Source organism: Chroicocephalus ridibundus, chromosome 1 (assembly GCF_963924245.1).
Source record: "Chroicocephalus ridibundus chromosome 1, bChrRid1.1, whole genome shotgun sequence".
Taxonomy (NCBI): Eukaryota; Metazoa; Chordata; class Aves; order Charadriiformes; family Laridae; genus Chroicocephalus; species Chroicocephalus ridibundus.
Genome location: NC_086284.1, coordinates 97,614,016 through 97,628,799, shown reverse-complemented (window position 1 = coordinate 97,628,799; position 14,784 = coordinate 97,614,016). Strand labels below are relative to the sequence as shown.

The following is a 14,784-nucleotide window of genomic DNA, read 5'->3' as shown; positions in this document are numbered from 1 at the left end:
AATGTTCTTCTACCTGCCATCAAAGTAACACTACTCATTCCTCTTACACTGCAGACTTAATCCACAAAGCCTATTTTCCAAATTTTTGTTCAAACCAAGTTAAAAAACAAGGAGAAACATAGTAGCGTACAATTAATATGTAAGCTGATACAGCAGTCACAACAGAGTAAAGAACTTACATAACTTGTGATACACCATTTATTAAGGACAAAAAGCAATGGCTCTAAAAAAATGTTTCTTTCCTCAAAAGCTATCCCTTCAGCATAGTTTTAATCCAGAGAATATTCAGTCCTAACCAGAGGTGAATCCTGTGCAACCATGCCACAATACAACATTACTTAGTTTTTCTGGTCATTTGAGATAACAACTAGTAAGATCACATTGACCTGGGCTCTAAATTACATTGCTTGCAACAAGATTTAAGGCCTATCAGAATTTTTCATTCTTTAGAAAACATGGAAGATACTGAAAGCTGAAATTAATACAAGTAGTATCACAACAGCACATGAAGGCCCCAGCTACAGACAGCATTGCTGTTTTACAGAAATCAGCTCTACCACATTCTGTCTGCTCATACACCAGGGCACGAAAAAAAAAAAGTCATACACCTTGGTTCAACCCTCCCACTAGGGTAACAGTAGAGAGCTCTAACGAGTTTTGATTCTGACACTGCACATAACAGTGCAATGATGCTAAGAGAATAACTTCTGTCACCACAGGCTGTGTAGGGATTGCTGAGGTAGAGAAAATGTCAGCACAGCTACAGAAGCAGAGACTACTGTCCAACTGAGATCCAAGTGCGAACATAAACACAAAGAGGTTATCTGAATTTGACAGTACACTCGTTCTTAAACCCAGGTACCAATACGTATGGCTACTGATAATTACTACTCTTCAGTATTTTTTTTTTTATTTAGAGAAAGGAATCATTGGCAAACAAGGTGCTAAGCCATACAGGTAATCTGTTTATGAGAACATATGAGTTAATTTCAGCAATCACATGACAAATCTGGAAAGGTTCTCAAATGCTACAGAAAAATCATGAAAATTAAGTCATTGGAGCAGAAGTGTGTTCCTTCTCCTTTCCAGCTGTCTGAAGCCTGACAGACCTTAAACTAGTCATTGATGAATTGCTTTGAATTGTTCCATTTTTGAGTTCCAATTGTGGAAGCAAGAAGGCCCTAAGGAAAAAGTTGTGAAATGACCTGTAGTTGGAACTTGTTTTCCTGTTTCAGTCTGTAAATCTGGGTATCTGCTTACTCACTCACTCCCCTTGAGGCACAGTTTCCTGGTGTTACAAAATTCCTACCTACCTGTGCTTAAGAATCATTAAAATAAGTGAGTTCTAATGCATTGGAAGGAACGCTGCACTATTAAGGAAGCTTCACACTAATCTCGTTGCTTAATAATAACAAATATTAAAAATAAAAATCAAGAACAAATTAAAATAATCTCCGAGTATCAACAAGCTTTCTCTAGAAGATCCCTGTAGCTTGTCTGGACAATCCAAAATAGCTTTAATCACTAAATACAGAAACTGAAGCAGAGCAGTCAGGCAAAACCCATTCAGAGCTTGGGAGGGGGCAGGTGGTGTTGCTAGGCCTTCTCAAGCAGCACAGAAGTCCTAAGCTGCTCCTCAGTTCCACAGGCACCACATGTTCCCTGAATCCTGAGAGCTTCTTGTGCAAAATAAGTGCTCTTAGCCATTTTCACTCTCTCTGGAAGGTCACTTTCATCTAGAAATCATAATAAAAATCACCCCTTCCATCATTCTCTGCAACTGAGTAGCAAATACTGGTCTAAAGTGGAGGGCATAAACTACTCCATTCTTTCAAACTACCAAGGACTTAGCTTAATTAGCAATTAAAAGTGAGCAGTACAAAAGATTCTTTTCTCACTGGATATAATGGAGTCATCGTCGTTCTCAGATTTTTGGCCACAATGCAAGCAAGCTCGAAGTTTGCAACTGGCATTACAGGAAAACATCCTACCATTCAAAAGCAAAAAACAAGCTGCCACAAGGGAAGAAAATCAACTAATGAAGAAAAATACAACTTCACATGACAGCGTTTTTGCTGACAGGGAATAAATAGATTGCAACATTCCAATTCCAGCTTTTTCCTCATACAGTTTGGAACATATCTACATTCCCAAATTAACTGAAGACAACCTTCATGATTAGGCATCACAGTCCTAAGCAACAACCATACCCCTACCACACACAATTATCTAAGGAATCCTTACACAACCATCCACAATTCTTCCCAAACTGGCCCAAGTACATCCACCTCCCCTAAAACAGATTTCCATACTACAATACAGCTTTTGCTATGCTTTCTCTTTCTAACATAACAAATGCCTCCTTTCCAGGTTCCACTCAACCCTTAGTAGTTTTTTTTTTTCAAATTATTTATATCAAATAAACTTTTAAAAATTTCTTGCCTTGAGACCACACATACAAAAAATTTCCACCAAGACAGCAAAGATGGACAGTGTATAACTAATCCCAGAAAACTGTCAAAACTAATACATTTTTTAACACATGAACTTGTAAGTTAACAGAGCCCTTTTAAGTTTGAAAATGAGACCCTATTCTGCTCATTAGTTAACATGGACTCTGATGGTCTCTGTGATCTCATCTTACTTAGGCCACAAAAATTAACTTTGCTATAAGCATGAACACCTCTAAATCCTCCCCACATATAATCAGAAGAGGCATTAAAGCCATCTCAGCTATTAATTTCCTCCATATAGTAACTACAGTTAAAAAAGCTCTCCACTACAAAAACTTAACTTGCTAATTAAAATACATGTGGTCCTATGCTAAAGGTGTATTTGAGGACTTTCATAAAGATGCCAAAAGAGGCTGGCTCAGACATGCATCTCTCTCATACCATCTAATGCTGAGAGTTTTGTTTTCATGCACATCTTGATTTTTTTATTTCCTCACCTCTTAAACAAGAAATTGAGAAGTATGTACTGTTCTGATTCAAAATTAGCTGAATAGTTTCTAACTAGGGATTCTTTTTCAGAAATCATAAAAAGTAAAAGCTATACTCACCCTTTCTTTTGAATTAAGAAAGGGCTAATAAACACTCATTTCTTTTTAAAAGACGGGGGGGACAAATCTGGTTAAGAAGCACAAAAGACCCTTACGCCTAATTTGTTGATCTTCTTAACAGGTAACATTTGAAATCAGAACAGACAGTACTTCGAATAGTTTTATAATCTCCCATCTTTGAAAATTTATAATGTTCAAGTGTTAACGAAATCACAAATTCTGCCCTTCCAACCCTTAAAACCCAAGAGAGATTAAAAATACTCAAAAAACAACACACTTCTGTGCACTACACCAAAGACAAAGAACTCATAGTTTTAAGAACGATGGTGTGTATCATCTACCTTTAGTTACTCTATTTGCAACATGCCCAGAAGCTCCATTAAAGTTTACCAACCAATGTACTAAATTTTTGTACTTCTTTATTCTTCCCAATATCATTCCACTTTTTCTTTCCTACCAGAGATTGCTTATGACATGCTTTATGATGCTATATAATGGATGTTTTCCATTTTTCTTATCCTTCCACTTTATCTTACACTCTTTCTACACTCTGTTGCATTAAACTATACTGTTACATTCTGTAGATCAGCATCATTCTCCCTTACACTGGCTTTCAATTCAATACTTTAAACTATTTCTTGCCCTTTTAACATTTCCACCTACATCTTCCATACTTGCTCAGCTTTCTTTATCCGTCAAATCTAAAGCCAGCAAAACATGACATGAGAACAGACACATGACAGCTCTTGGCCTTCATTTTCACCTTGAGGGAAGAGCAGAAGCAGCAGGTTTCTTTACTCTTCCCCTCCTTAGGGGGTAAGGGGGGAAAAGGAAAGCAGCAACAGAAGATAAAGATGTAGACAACGCAGTCAACGTTTCTGTTAAGAAGCGGCTTCCTCTACTGTGTCTTACTTTTATTTCAAAACTGGGAGAGAGCAGAGGCACTGTTATATTCAGAACTTACAGCATATAACTCAAGCTTTTTCACACCCTCCACAAACCTTCCTCAATTTTGTTATCTCTATTGTGTTCCAGTTTACCTTGTTTTTAAAACCTTTTGAGGCAGGGCCCAGCACCATCAAGAGCTTAAACGCTACTTTAAATTAGCCGTAACAGTTAGATGGTATTCAGGAACAAGACTCGGGTACCTGCTGGAAAGAATAAATATAGTATGCTTTCCACTGCCCCCTCCCATTTTGTCTGCATCACTATGTCACCCATTTAATTCCTTAGTTTCACACTCTTCCTCACATCTAATCTTTTAAGTATCCTTTTCCAACCTTTCCTCCACTGCCTTTAATTGAAAATCTATTCCTTGTATTTTACACTATATTCTGAAAAACCTTCCCAGAAGACTGCTTCATTTCTTCTCTTCCCCAAAATAAAATGGAGGCCTGATTTTCAGTAGACGTAGGTTCAAATAGAACTAATTAAGTACCCAACCTAGATCCCACAGCATCTTTCCTTCATTCCGAGTCATGTCCGCAATGACAAAAAACAGCTTCATAAAAAAATTCGTTTTCTCCTACAGTCCACGTTACATATATTCTGGCATTCTCTGCTGCTGCACATATGTTCAGATCTGAACCTGTCCCAAGTCTCCTAGTGGCAGACTAACTTCACAAAATACTAGGTCTTCCTTCAGAGAGAGTAATGAAGACAGGCCACTGTGCTCATCCCTTCACTCCTCTCCAAAAAGAAATACAATCCTGGCAACTTGTACTTCCAAAATATATATAATTCCGTCCCCCGTAAGAAGATAAGGGAGCAAACTTTTCTGCTTCAGTAACAGTTTTATAAATATTCTTTACAGAAACAGTGTCACACTAAGCTGCACCCTCCTCCCTAGCCTCCCAAATCTATCTCCCTTAAAGCACCTGTACAGCCTTTTTTGAGTCTGCACAATGAACTGTACTAGTTATTATGAGTTTTCCATTTTTACTAGATTATTTTTGATCTGAGTCAGTTCTCCAGCCTGATTCATCGCACAGGCCCAAAAATGGCTTCACTAGCACATACAAGAAGCAACAGAGACAGCACTTAAAATTCTGTTACCTACAGGAAAAATACATTTAACTAAAGCCTTAACTTCAGTCCATTTTCTACTCCAGATTCTTATGCAAGTAAGTTTTTAAATCATAAGACAATGAAAACAGTACTTAAATAAAAAGTTAAAATGGCAACTGTGATGGAAGTAATGTAATACTACCAAAAAAAGAAAAAAAGAGACCTACTGGCTCTATTTTAAAAGCCATTACACTGGATCTTCTGACTAATGCTGAAAATTGTATCCTGAAACTGTTCAGAATTTTTAAATTCTCAAAATGCAAGCAGAAATTTAATGAAACGCACATTCACAATTCAATCTGCTTTAGACTTTAATAATCAATCTATATTGAGAAGTGAATCATTATCCTCAAAATGCCACTGTGAGAAAAGGAAATGACTTAAAGCCATTTTAACAAACAACAATTAATTTAACAACTTACCACAAAGGAAATTCATATGTAGACATACAGTGTACTGGTTGTAATTCATAGCACACTTTTAGTCACTCCCTTTACAAAACTATAAATGAGCTCTTAATTCTACATCTTAATTAAACAAGCTTCTTCCATGAATGCTACGTAGCAAATGCAAGAACCATAAAGGAAGTTATTTTGTCAAAACAGCTCTAATGGTAATCCATGCATCCTCATACCATAAAATGAAAGTAGCTGAGAAAGAATATTCTTCAACTCCCAAATACACTTAAGGGGCTTTCTGTTCATTAACACAATATTTATTTACATAAGGAACACTCTCCTATCATTGTTTAGATACAAAGAATAGTATTCAGTATCAAGAATAATACCTGATGCACTGCAAAATGTTGACAAACAGAGGCTCATTTTAAAAATGTACCATTCAACAAACTTTATTAGGTCCACAAACAAACTATCAAATGGCACATAGTACTTTTGACAGTATCAATAGAACTGGCCTTGAAATAGGCCAGTCTTGAAAACAGCCTTTCCACAAGAGGAATTACAACTACTACAGCTATTTCTTTAATGTGCATATCTGCATATCAGAAACACATAGTAAAATATTTGATTATTTTCTCTTCCTTTACAAATCTTCCCTGGTCCAACAAACTCAGATCAGACTATATCAAACAGTTCCTCTCTTTCTTCATAACAAAAATGTTCTGTAAGGTACCAAGATTATCCTCTCAGGTACACCCATGCCAATACTGGCAGCCTTGTGTAGGACTCCAAACAGGACCACTTAGTTCAATTTTGTCTGGTTTTAACTACAAAGACATCTTCTGCTAGTGAACACAATTAACATGGTTAACATTTGTAACAAAGACAGTCAACTGGTCTCTATAATGACACCTGAAGTTTAATGAGCCTCACTTCTATTCGTAATTGTAAAGATGTGTTATTCAGACATTACACTTCAAACACCATAGTTGCAGAACCTCACCAAGAAGGCAGGTTAAGACAAAAAGTAACTTAAATGAGTTGAGCATGTAAATAAGTGTGAAACTACAGGACTGGAAGTTGTATACATATACCTACATGCATTCACAGTGAGCATGATAACGGATCAGCTTCTGGACTTACCTGAACCAATACTAAACCTTGCCACCCAGCTCAGATGAGTATTCACCTCAGACTCACAGCCCATCTGCTTAATTCATTTCTGAGAAGCCGATCTAGGCCCTTTACAACAGTAACTAGTTTTTACACAACTATTTTAGTATTCTCAAACTACAAATACACACACTCCTTTCAGCTTGTTGAAAATATTGCAAAATCCCCCACATTACCCAAAAATCATATCAGTTGACACCAAGAACAATATTTGTCCACTAACCAGAGATCAACCTGAAGTTTTAATCATGAAGTTGTAAGACTGGAAACCAAAGCTTAATTTCTCCACAAAACGTTAAGTTTGCCTAATTCTCAGTGGGATAAAGAACAACAGTGGGTCATGGGATTTAATTCTGGTAGTGGAAAGTGTTGTGATAAATGTTGATCAGTACAAAATCACTTTATAGTCGTAAATATTTTCCATGACTCTCCTTAATTTTATATCACCTTACTAACGTAACAAAAACAAATGGTTCCACGTGCACAGAGCTATCCAAGTATGAAACATCTACTCCTTTTTAAAATGGTGTAATAAACATATGGTATAGCTTTTAGAGGATGCTTTCAACACCTACTTCAGATGGTATCAAGACTTGCAGATTGTCTTACCTCTATAATTATCAAGTCCACTCAACCCACTACAGTGAACAAACAGCTACAAAGGCTGGTGAGAGGCAGAGCACCATGCTTTCCATGAGTCGAAAGCACCCCTGAACACTAGGTACAGAAAAAAAGGTTTAGATTATCTATTTCTTCTCCACATACGGTACCCGAGATTACATGTGTAGAAATTTGGAAGCTAGAGTCCATGAGTACCGTGATCCACAAATGAATTAATGGAAGGATTTCAGTGGTTAAATTACTGGAATGGAATTGAAGGAAAACAATTGCATCCCACCCTTGACACAGGTTTTCTTCACACTTACAAAAACTAAATAATTTATTAGAATGCCTATTCCTCAACTGCTAAAATACAATAATATTTCTCTCTCTTCTTCATCCGACATTGTTGCCCGCCTTGCCTGTTTAATTATTAAGTCAGTAGGGCATGAATTATCTTAACTCTATGCATATGTGTCACTTAAAGAAACGGACCACTTCAGCCTCCAGGCTCAGCAGACCAGTACTTAAAAGCTACAGTATGTAACATTTATTGCATAAGAAACAAGAAAAACTACTATAACAAGGAAAAATCTTACATTGTATTCCCTAGTAATAGTCTCCTGATAGCGAACATAAAGCTTACTGAAATGCAAATACCAATACGCTAGCTGTCCTGCAATCTTAACTACACTTCTACAAAAACATGTTGTTCGCAGAGATGAGGTCCATCCTTGCCTTTTCATTAACATACTAAAATGACAACCATAACCTTTGTAACTTCCTTGCTTTCTTTAACTTCTGGAAACAGTAACAACACTGCACTTTAAACTTAAGAAACATTCCAGAATTCATGTTTCGAGCAATAAAACCCACTATTTTAAAGAAATATGCCTTGAACGCTAGTTTTGAAAGTATGAAAAACATAGCAAGTATCTCATACTTAACCAAAAGTACTGTGTAATGTCCATTTAAAAAAAAAAAAAAAGTGTTTTTTAATACCAGATGAAGTACAAATATTGCAAACCTGTAACTATGTCATTAAGTACCAGGATACATAAATATCACATAGACTCAAAGAATAAATATGGTACAAGCATGAATTACAGAATGTGTCATCCATTGCATCTTAATTGGATCCTAAAAAACCCTAATCTATCAACATAAAGCCCAAATTGCATAAAGAAGAATACTGATTTTAAAAAATGTATACATCAGTCCCGATTAGACACTAAACACACTTAAGATTTTTACTTCAAATCTTTCCAATTCCACACACCTGCACAAAAGGCCACACACAACACAATTTACAACATTTTAACCAACTTCAACTTGTTCCACATTGACAGACAGTATACTAGAAAATAAACAAATAATAAGAAATGCAGAATGTGATTTAAATAAGCCATAAAGGAACAGCACAAATACAAATTTACAGAAATTGGAGAGGCTGCCCACTTCCTAGAATGCTTCACAAATCTCTCATGGTACCAATTCCCAGTTTCTCAGTTCTCAGCACTGCCATTATATAAGGCAATCACTATAATTCTTTTTAAAGCAATATTTCTTTGTTTTGATGAAAATAAATTAAGCCAAAACATTTCCAAAGTTATTAAAAAATGTGACTTTATTACGCCTAGACTAATCTGCTAAGATGTTTTCCTGCATAATTATTTTTCAAGCAGTCTGTTATAATTAAAACCGAGGATATTTAATTATAGATTAGTAGAAAATTAACATTAAAGTCAACTCGAAAGGGACAAAGTCAATATATGATAATTCACACTGTCCGGAACTATTTTTAAACAAGCAACACCTACAATTATAAGAAAGATTAAAGAATATTGTCACTGTGCACTTATTTTGTATGCTTAATAAAAGCACAGATAATCACTTTGTTAATTTTGTCAACACACGCAGCCTTTACACAAAGGAAATACCATTTTTAAAATCAGCTTGAAAACAAAAGGGCTGCAAAACCACAAAAGGTAACAGAGACCAAAAAGTGGCATACTGCGTGAAACTACTTCATCTCTCTTTAAATCGACTTCAATATCAATACTTTTAAATGGAAACATGCTTCAAATTGTGTGTACAGGATATGACAAACTGATTAAACTCAATGAATAGGAATTAACAAACATCTTCTACCCAATACATTAGACCAACTACATCAACCTAAATCTGTATAGAAGCCAAAATAATCACAGGTTATGAAATAAAGGTTTGTCACTGAAATAAAATCAATTTTAGCTAAACACTAGAAGTACCATCAAAAAAGAAAAGAAAGAAAAAAAAAAAAAGAGGAAGGAAGGAAGAAAGAAAGAAACAGGAAATGCTTTCCAATTCACTTCCAATACAATGGATGCCCTCCCCCTCCCCCCCCACAAGTAATCTTTAAGCTTCACCTCCTGGGAGAACATCTTCCTGGGAGAAAGAGACATCAAGATAACAGCAGGGGTTTTTGGTTTTGTTTAGGGTTTTTTTTTTTGCTTCTTTACATTAATGTTCTTGTCAACCACAGATGAATAACAGTAAGCACTTTCTCCTGTACAAGTCTGGCTACATTGGATTTCCAGCATTTCAACCAGTTTGAAAGGTAACCTCTCTTTCAATTTCCCTCTCCTCTCCCACAAAACCACACTAGCTGCAAACTATGACTTACAGGCTCCTTTTCTGCAAAATAAATACCAAATTTTTGGCAACAGAAAATTCTGTTCCTCTGTCACACATACTAACAGTGTGTACACCATTACAGGAAAGTTTGATTTCTTCTGGCTTATGAGATATCCGATACATGGTGCAACAATACAATATTCCTGACCTTTAGTCTCTATCTTCAATAATTCATAAAATTGTATAGATCTGATGTCTTATCTGCTCTTTTGATTTGCTACACCCAGCAGCAGGACTCAGTTTAGTGCATGATACTACAGCCATACATCCTACAAAGCAAAAAAAGGCAGGGATTGCAGCCCAGACCTGGACCATGAATAAAATCCACAACTATGTTAAAACTCCGGACACAAAGCTTCCTCCATCCCTGAAAGAGATCCCAGATTCTTCGTATTAAACTCTGTCAGGGTGTGGCTTCACTAAACCAGAGTTCCCACTGCAAAGGCTTCATGAAACCTCCTGAACGGCCTGCAAGTGGCTGGATGGAACCAACGCACTGCCTCCTGCTGAGTTAACCCCAGGAAAAAACGAGAGTAGCACCTCCTCGTATTGAGGCACTGAATTTAAGCCAACAGAATCCTGCTGCTGCACAAGTGCCTGTACGGATAACGGAGCAGTTCCCTCAACACTTGCAACCCAGGTGCTCACCAGTCAGTCTCCCTGGGCGCATACTCTGCTCCTACCACCTTAACCACAGGTAAGACTGTCCACAGAATAGACACTGCTACAGCCTGCCTTTTTAAAAGCTTCAATAGCGGGTGTGCTATTCTCACATTGAGAGGAGTACCGATAAATTTTTGCCTTTGTGAAGGATTCCTCTGGAAACATGACTCAATGGTTTTCCTTACTTGCTATACTTGCACATAAATCTCACATTACTTTGTAATGTGCTAGCTTGTAGATTCTTAAATCAATCAGTTAGGATTTCATAATTATGAGTCTAGGATCTTTTGTTAGCTGTTGTTGCTCCATGCACAATAGGGAAGATTTTGCTACTATCGCTGTAAAACCTATTAATTAAATGGACATATATATGGCCACACTTTCTACAATAAAAATATCTCTTACATGGAATTAAAGTGATTTGCTAGATGAATTGCTCTAAACCTCCCTGTACAGTGTAGACTGTATGAGGCTTCATGCACACAGAAAAGGAATTAAGTAACAAACATCTTAAAAATAAAACTTCTTACTTATCAATAACAGTAATTGAAACATGTGCACATTCCCTGAAAGTAAAAAGCACAAACACAACCTAACTTGTTTTGAGGCAAGAAATTCTTCTCAAACATCTCTGCACTGAACAGTAACATTTTAATCTTTCTATTTCCTTAACAATCTATTTTTCTCAGAGACAAGTTCTACTGACAATATACTTTGTGAGTTAGTGTGTAATTCATAAACATTCAAAACAGTGTCAGAAAACTGAGGCAAAATATTTGGTTGAGCAGTATTTGCTATGTAGATTCATACATTGATACAACAGGACAACATGCAATGGTATTTTTAGAAATGTACTTCAAAACTATCAAGATGCCACACAACTTCAGTCATCTCAGACTGTCTGCATATACTAAAACTTTAATCGACTGGTATAAAAAAGAAAATGCATTATATGCAAGAAAGGGGTCAAAACTCAACTAATATGCTGAATTGCTGCTTGCATTAATTTTACAGTACGCAAAATAAAACTTACCCTAGTGATGTCAGGCAACAGATCTAATTACATATGATGCTTTTATTTTCAACCCGGCATCCTTAAGCTCTATCTCATATGATTCTCTGTAATATTTCCAATAGCCTCAACAGCATTCACAGAGCAGACACTAATTCTGGTCCACTAACAGTTAACGTATGTTATTTAACTGGTCTGACATGTCTCTCCCCTACCTTTTTGACTTATTGGAAGAAGTACTTTTATAAATAACTCTGAAAAATCAAGAGGAAACCACGAGATTTTTTAACATCTAAGCACAAAGAAAACTGTACTTGCTTTTCCTTCCATCCCTTCCCCCACGTCCTGACATTGAGCTTTTCCAATCACGACAGAAATAAACACCCAAACACAAGTAAGGGCCTAGGCTACCAGATTCAACACGCTTTACAGTTAGGTCTTCAGATCCACCAAGACCAGCAACAGAAAGAGATTCTTTGCGTGAAAATACCAGCGTGCAGCTCGGGCACAACAATGGGATGAACAAAGTGTCAAACGCAGCGCTCCTGACAGGAACAAGTCAGAAAGCAGCAACCAGCCGAACATCGTCCCCTGCTCCAACTGTGGGGTATTTTAAAAACAGTTGGACTTATCCTGTCACACAGGGGTTTAGTCTTCTAAAGCCAGCCGGCAGGCGCTCAGCCTGCGCGGCCTTTGTCAACAGCTCACGGATGGGCAGCAGAACGTGCTACAGGTTGATAAGGAGGACACCGGGGCTGCGAACGCCCTGCCTGCAGCGGGGAAGCACCCAGAAAGAACTTGCAATGCGCAGGAGAGTTTCCCCCCAACCTTCACCGGGGGCTCCAGGCGACGTGCCCTATTCCTTCCCGGTATTTGTTTCGTGTTTACCTCCCCACCACCACCACCACCAACCCCCCCCTTCTCTTTCTCCTCCCTGTCCGGCCATCTTGGGCCGACAGGAGCAGCCATTACTTAACTAAATGACAGGGCCAACAACTTTTCACAGAAACAAACACCTCTCTCCAAAGCCCGGGCGGGCTCCAGCAACACGCTGGGGCCGTCCCGCTGCCTTGTCAAGCCGCCCGGCGGCGGGGACGACCGTGGAAGGGCGGAGGGGGAAGGGCGGGGGGGAGAGGCCGACCGGCCGGCCGGGCTGGACACGGCGGCGGCGCTCAGCGAGGACCCGGCACGCTGGAGGCAGCCGGGCCGGGGAGAGTAAACAAGTCGCTGGCCGACGGGCTCCGGGGCAGCCACTCGGCTCGCTCCCGCCCCGCCGCGGCCCGGTCCCCTTCCCCCCCCCTCCCTCGCTCCCTCCGGCTGCGGCTCCGCTCCCCCCCGCGCCGCCGGGCCGGGCGCGCGCGCCGCCGGCCCCCGCCGCGCGGGGCGAAAATCACGAGGGAGGGTCCGGGGAGAGGCCAACGTCAGCAGCGCCGCGCGCGCGCCCTCCCCCCGCCTTTGCCCCCCCCCGCCACCACCGCCGCCGCCGCCACCACCACCTCCTCCTCCTCCTCCACCTCCCCACCCCCCGCGCCCCCTCCCCCGCCCCGCTCGGCGTTCCCTCCCGGACCCCGCCGCTTTCCCGTCCCGGGGCTTGGACGGAGCCACCTCAAAGTGTCCGGAGCGGAACCCCCGCGAGGCCGCGCTCCCTTCGTCCCACCGCCGGCCCCACTCGGCGCCCTCCCGCCCCGGAATGGGGGTCGGGGGGTCGGGGGGGAGAGGTGGCGGGGAGCGAGGAAGGGGCAGAGGTGGCAGCCACGCGTGGGGAGACCGCAGCTGGGGTGGGGAGGGGGGTGCGAGGCGGAGCGCCCTGCCGCTCCGCGGGGACCTGTGTCCGCCGATGTGGCGGTGCTTCCCCCCCACCCCCGATGCGCACCCGCACGCACACACTCACCGTGCGGACCCGGGGGACCGGAGGGAGGGGGCGGCGGGGCCGGGCCGGCTCCCTCCCCTCCCCCCCCCTTCTACCACCCCCCCAGCCCCGCTCCACATCCACCCTCGCGCTTACCTTTAACAGCAAGGCCTTCGTTCTGGCGCCATCTTCATGAAGCCTCAGAAATCCGAAGAGTCGGCTGCAGAAGGGGGAGCGGGCGGGAGGGAGGGGAGAGAGGCACAAGCGTTAGCAAGAGTCAGCCCCCCGCACGGGCAGGCGGGCGGGCGGGCAGGCTCGCTCCCGGCGGGCCAGGGCAGAGCACGGCGGCGGCGGCGGGGGCCGGCAGCCCGCAGCCGGGGCACACACGCACTCCCGGAGCGGGGAGCCGCGGGCAGGGGAGGGGGGGGACACGGAGGGAGCGCGGGCCGAGCCGGGACACGGAGGCGGCCGGGGCGGAGTGGGGAGCGGGTACCTGTCGAGGCCGGATAGGGCTTCTCTCTCCTCGGCTGTCAAGCTGGCGAAGTCCTCCTCGCTCTGGCCGCTCGCTTTCCCCGCCGCCATTTTCTTTTCCTCATCACCGAAAGGAGCAGCAGAGGCGGCGGCGGCGGCGAGCGACACTCCGCACGATTTCATGGAAACGCAGCGTAATTAACTCACGATCGCAAACCCCCCCCCCCCTGCGCGCCCCCAACACCCCCCAGCGCCGGGCGGGGCGGGGTGCCCGACACACACACACACACCACAACTTTTATTACAACAACAACAGCCGGCAGGGAGGGGGAGGGAGGGAGGGAGGGAGGGGAGAGGGAGGGAGGCGGGGGGAAGCCCCGCTGCTCGGAGGAGGAGGAGGAGGAGGAGGAGGAGGGAGGGAGGGAGGGAGGGGGGAGGGAGCCCCAGCGCTGGAGAGTCGGCGTGGGGGGGGGGGTGGAGGAGGAGGAGGAGGCGGCGGTGGCGGCTGCTGCGGCGGATGGCGGTGGAGCGGTGTTTACATCGCCGCCGGGAGGGAGTGCGGGGAGCCGGGACGAGGAGGCGGGGGGGGGCACGGCCCAGCCCGCCCCGCCGCGCGGGGAGCGTTCGCCGCCCCGACAAACTTCCCCCCCGGCCGCGGCCCAAAGTTGTTGTAATTGTGTCACACCGCCAGCCCCACGCCGCCACCGTGACCCACCCCCCCCGCCCCACCCGGCCCCACGCAGCCAATCGCCGCCCCCCTGGCGCCGCACGTGACCTTTGTTGACTTACGTCAGTCATAGCGCTCTTCCAC

The 14,784-nt window shown here is 42.7% G+C and overlaps 1 protein-coding gene across 11 annotated transcripts in view; it reads right to left on the bottom strand.

The window, feature by feature from the left end:
• The window catches only part of KDM6A (lysine demethylase 6A), a 161,073-nt gene extending 146,778 nt beyond the window's left edge, over window positions 1-14,295 (bottom strand). For all 11 annotated transcript variants that reach the window (XR_010072296.1, XM_063344335.1, XM_063344349.1 and 8 more), the window contains exons 1-2: window positions 13,996-14,295; window positions 13,659-13,722 (exon numbers count right to left, since the gene is read on the bottom strand). Coding sequence is in view for 10 of the 11 variants with exons in the window: in XM_063344335.1 (XP_063200405.1) it covers window positions 13,659-13,722; window positions 13,996-14,156 (225 nt within the window). In the remaining variant the exon portion in view is untranslated. The remainder of the gene's footprint in view (window positions 1-13,658; window positions 13,723-13,995) is intronic.
• Between the last annotated feature and the right edge of the window lie 489 nt (window positions 14,296-14,784).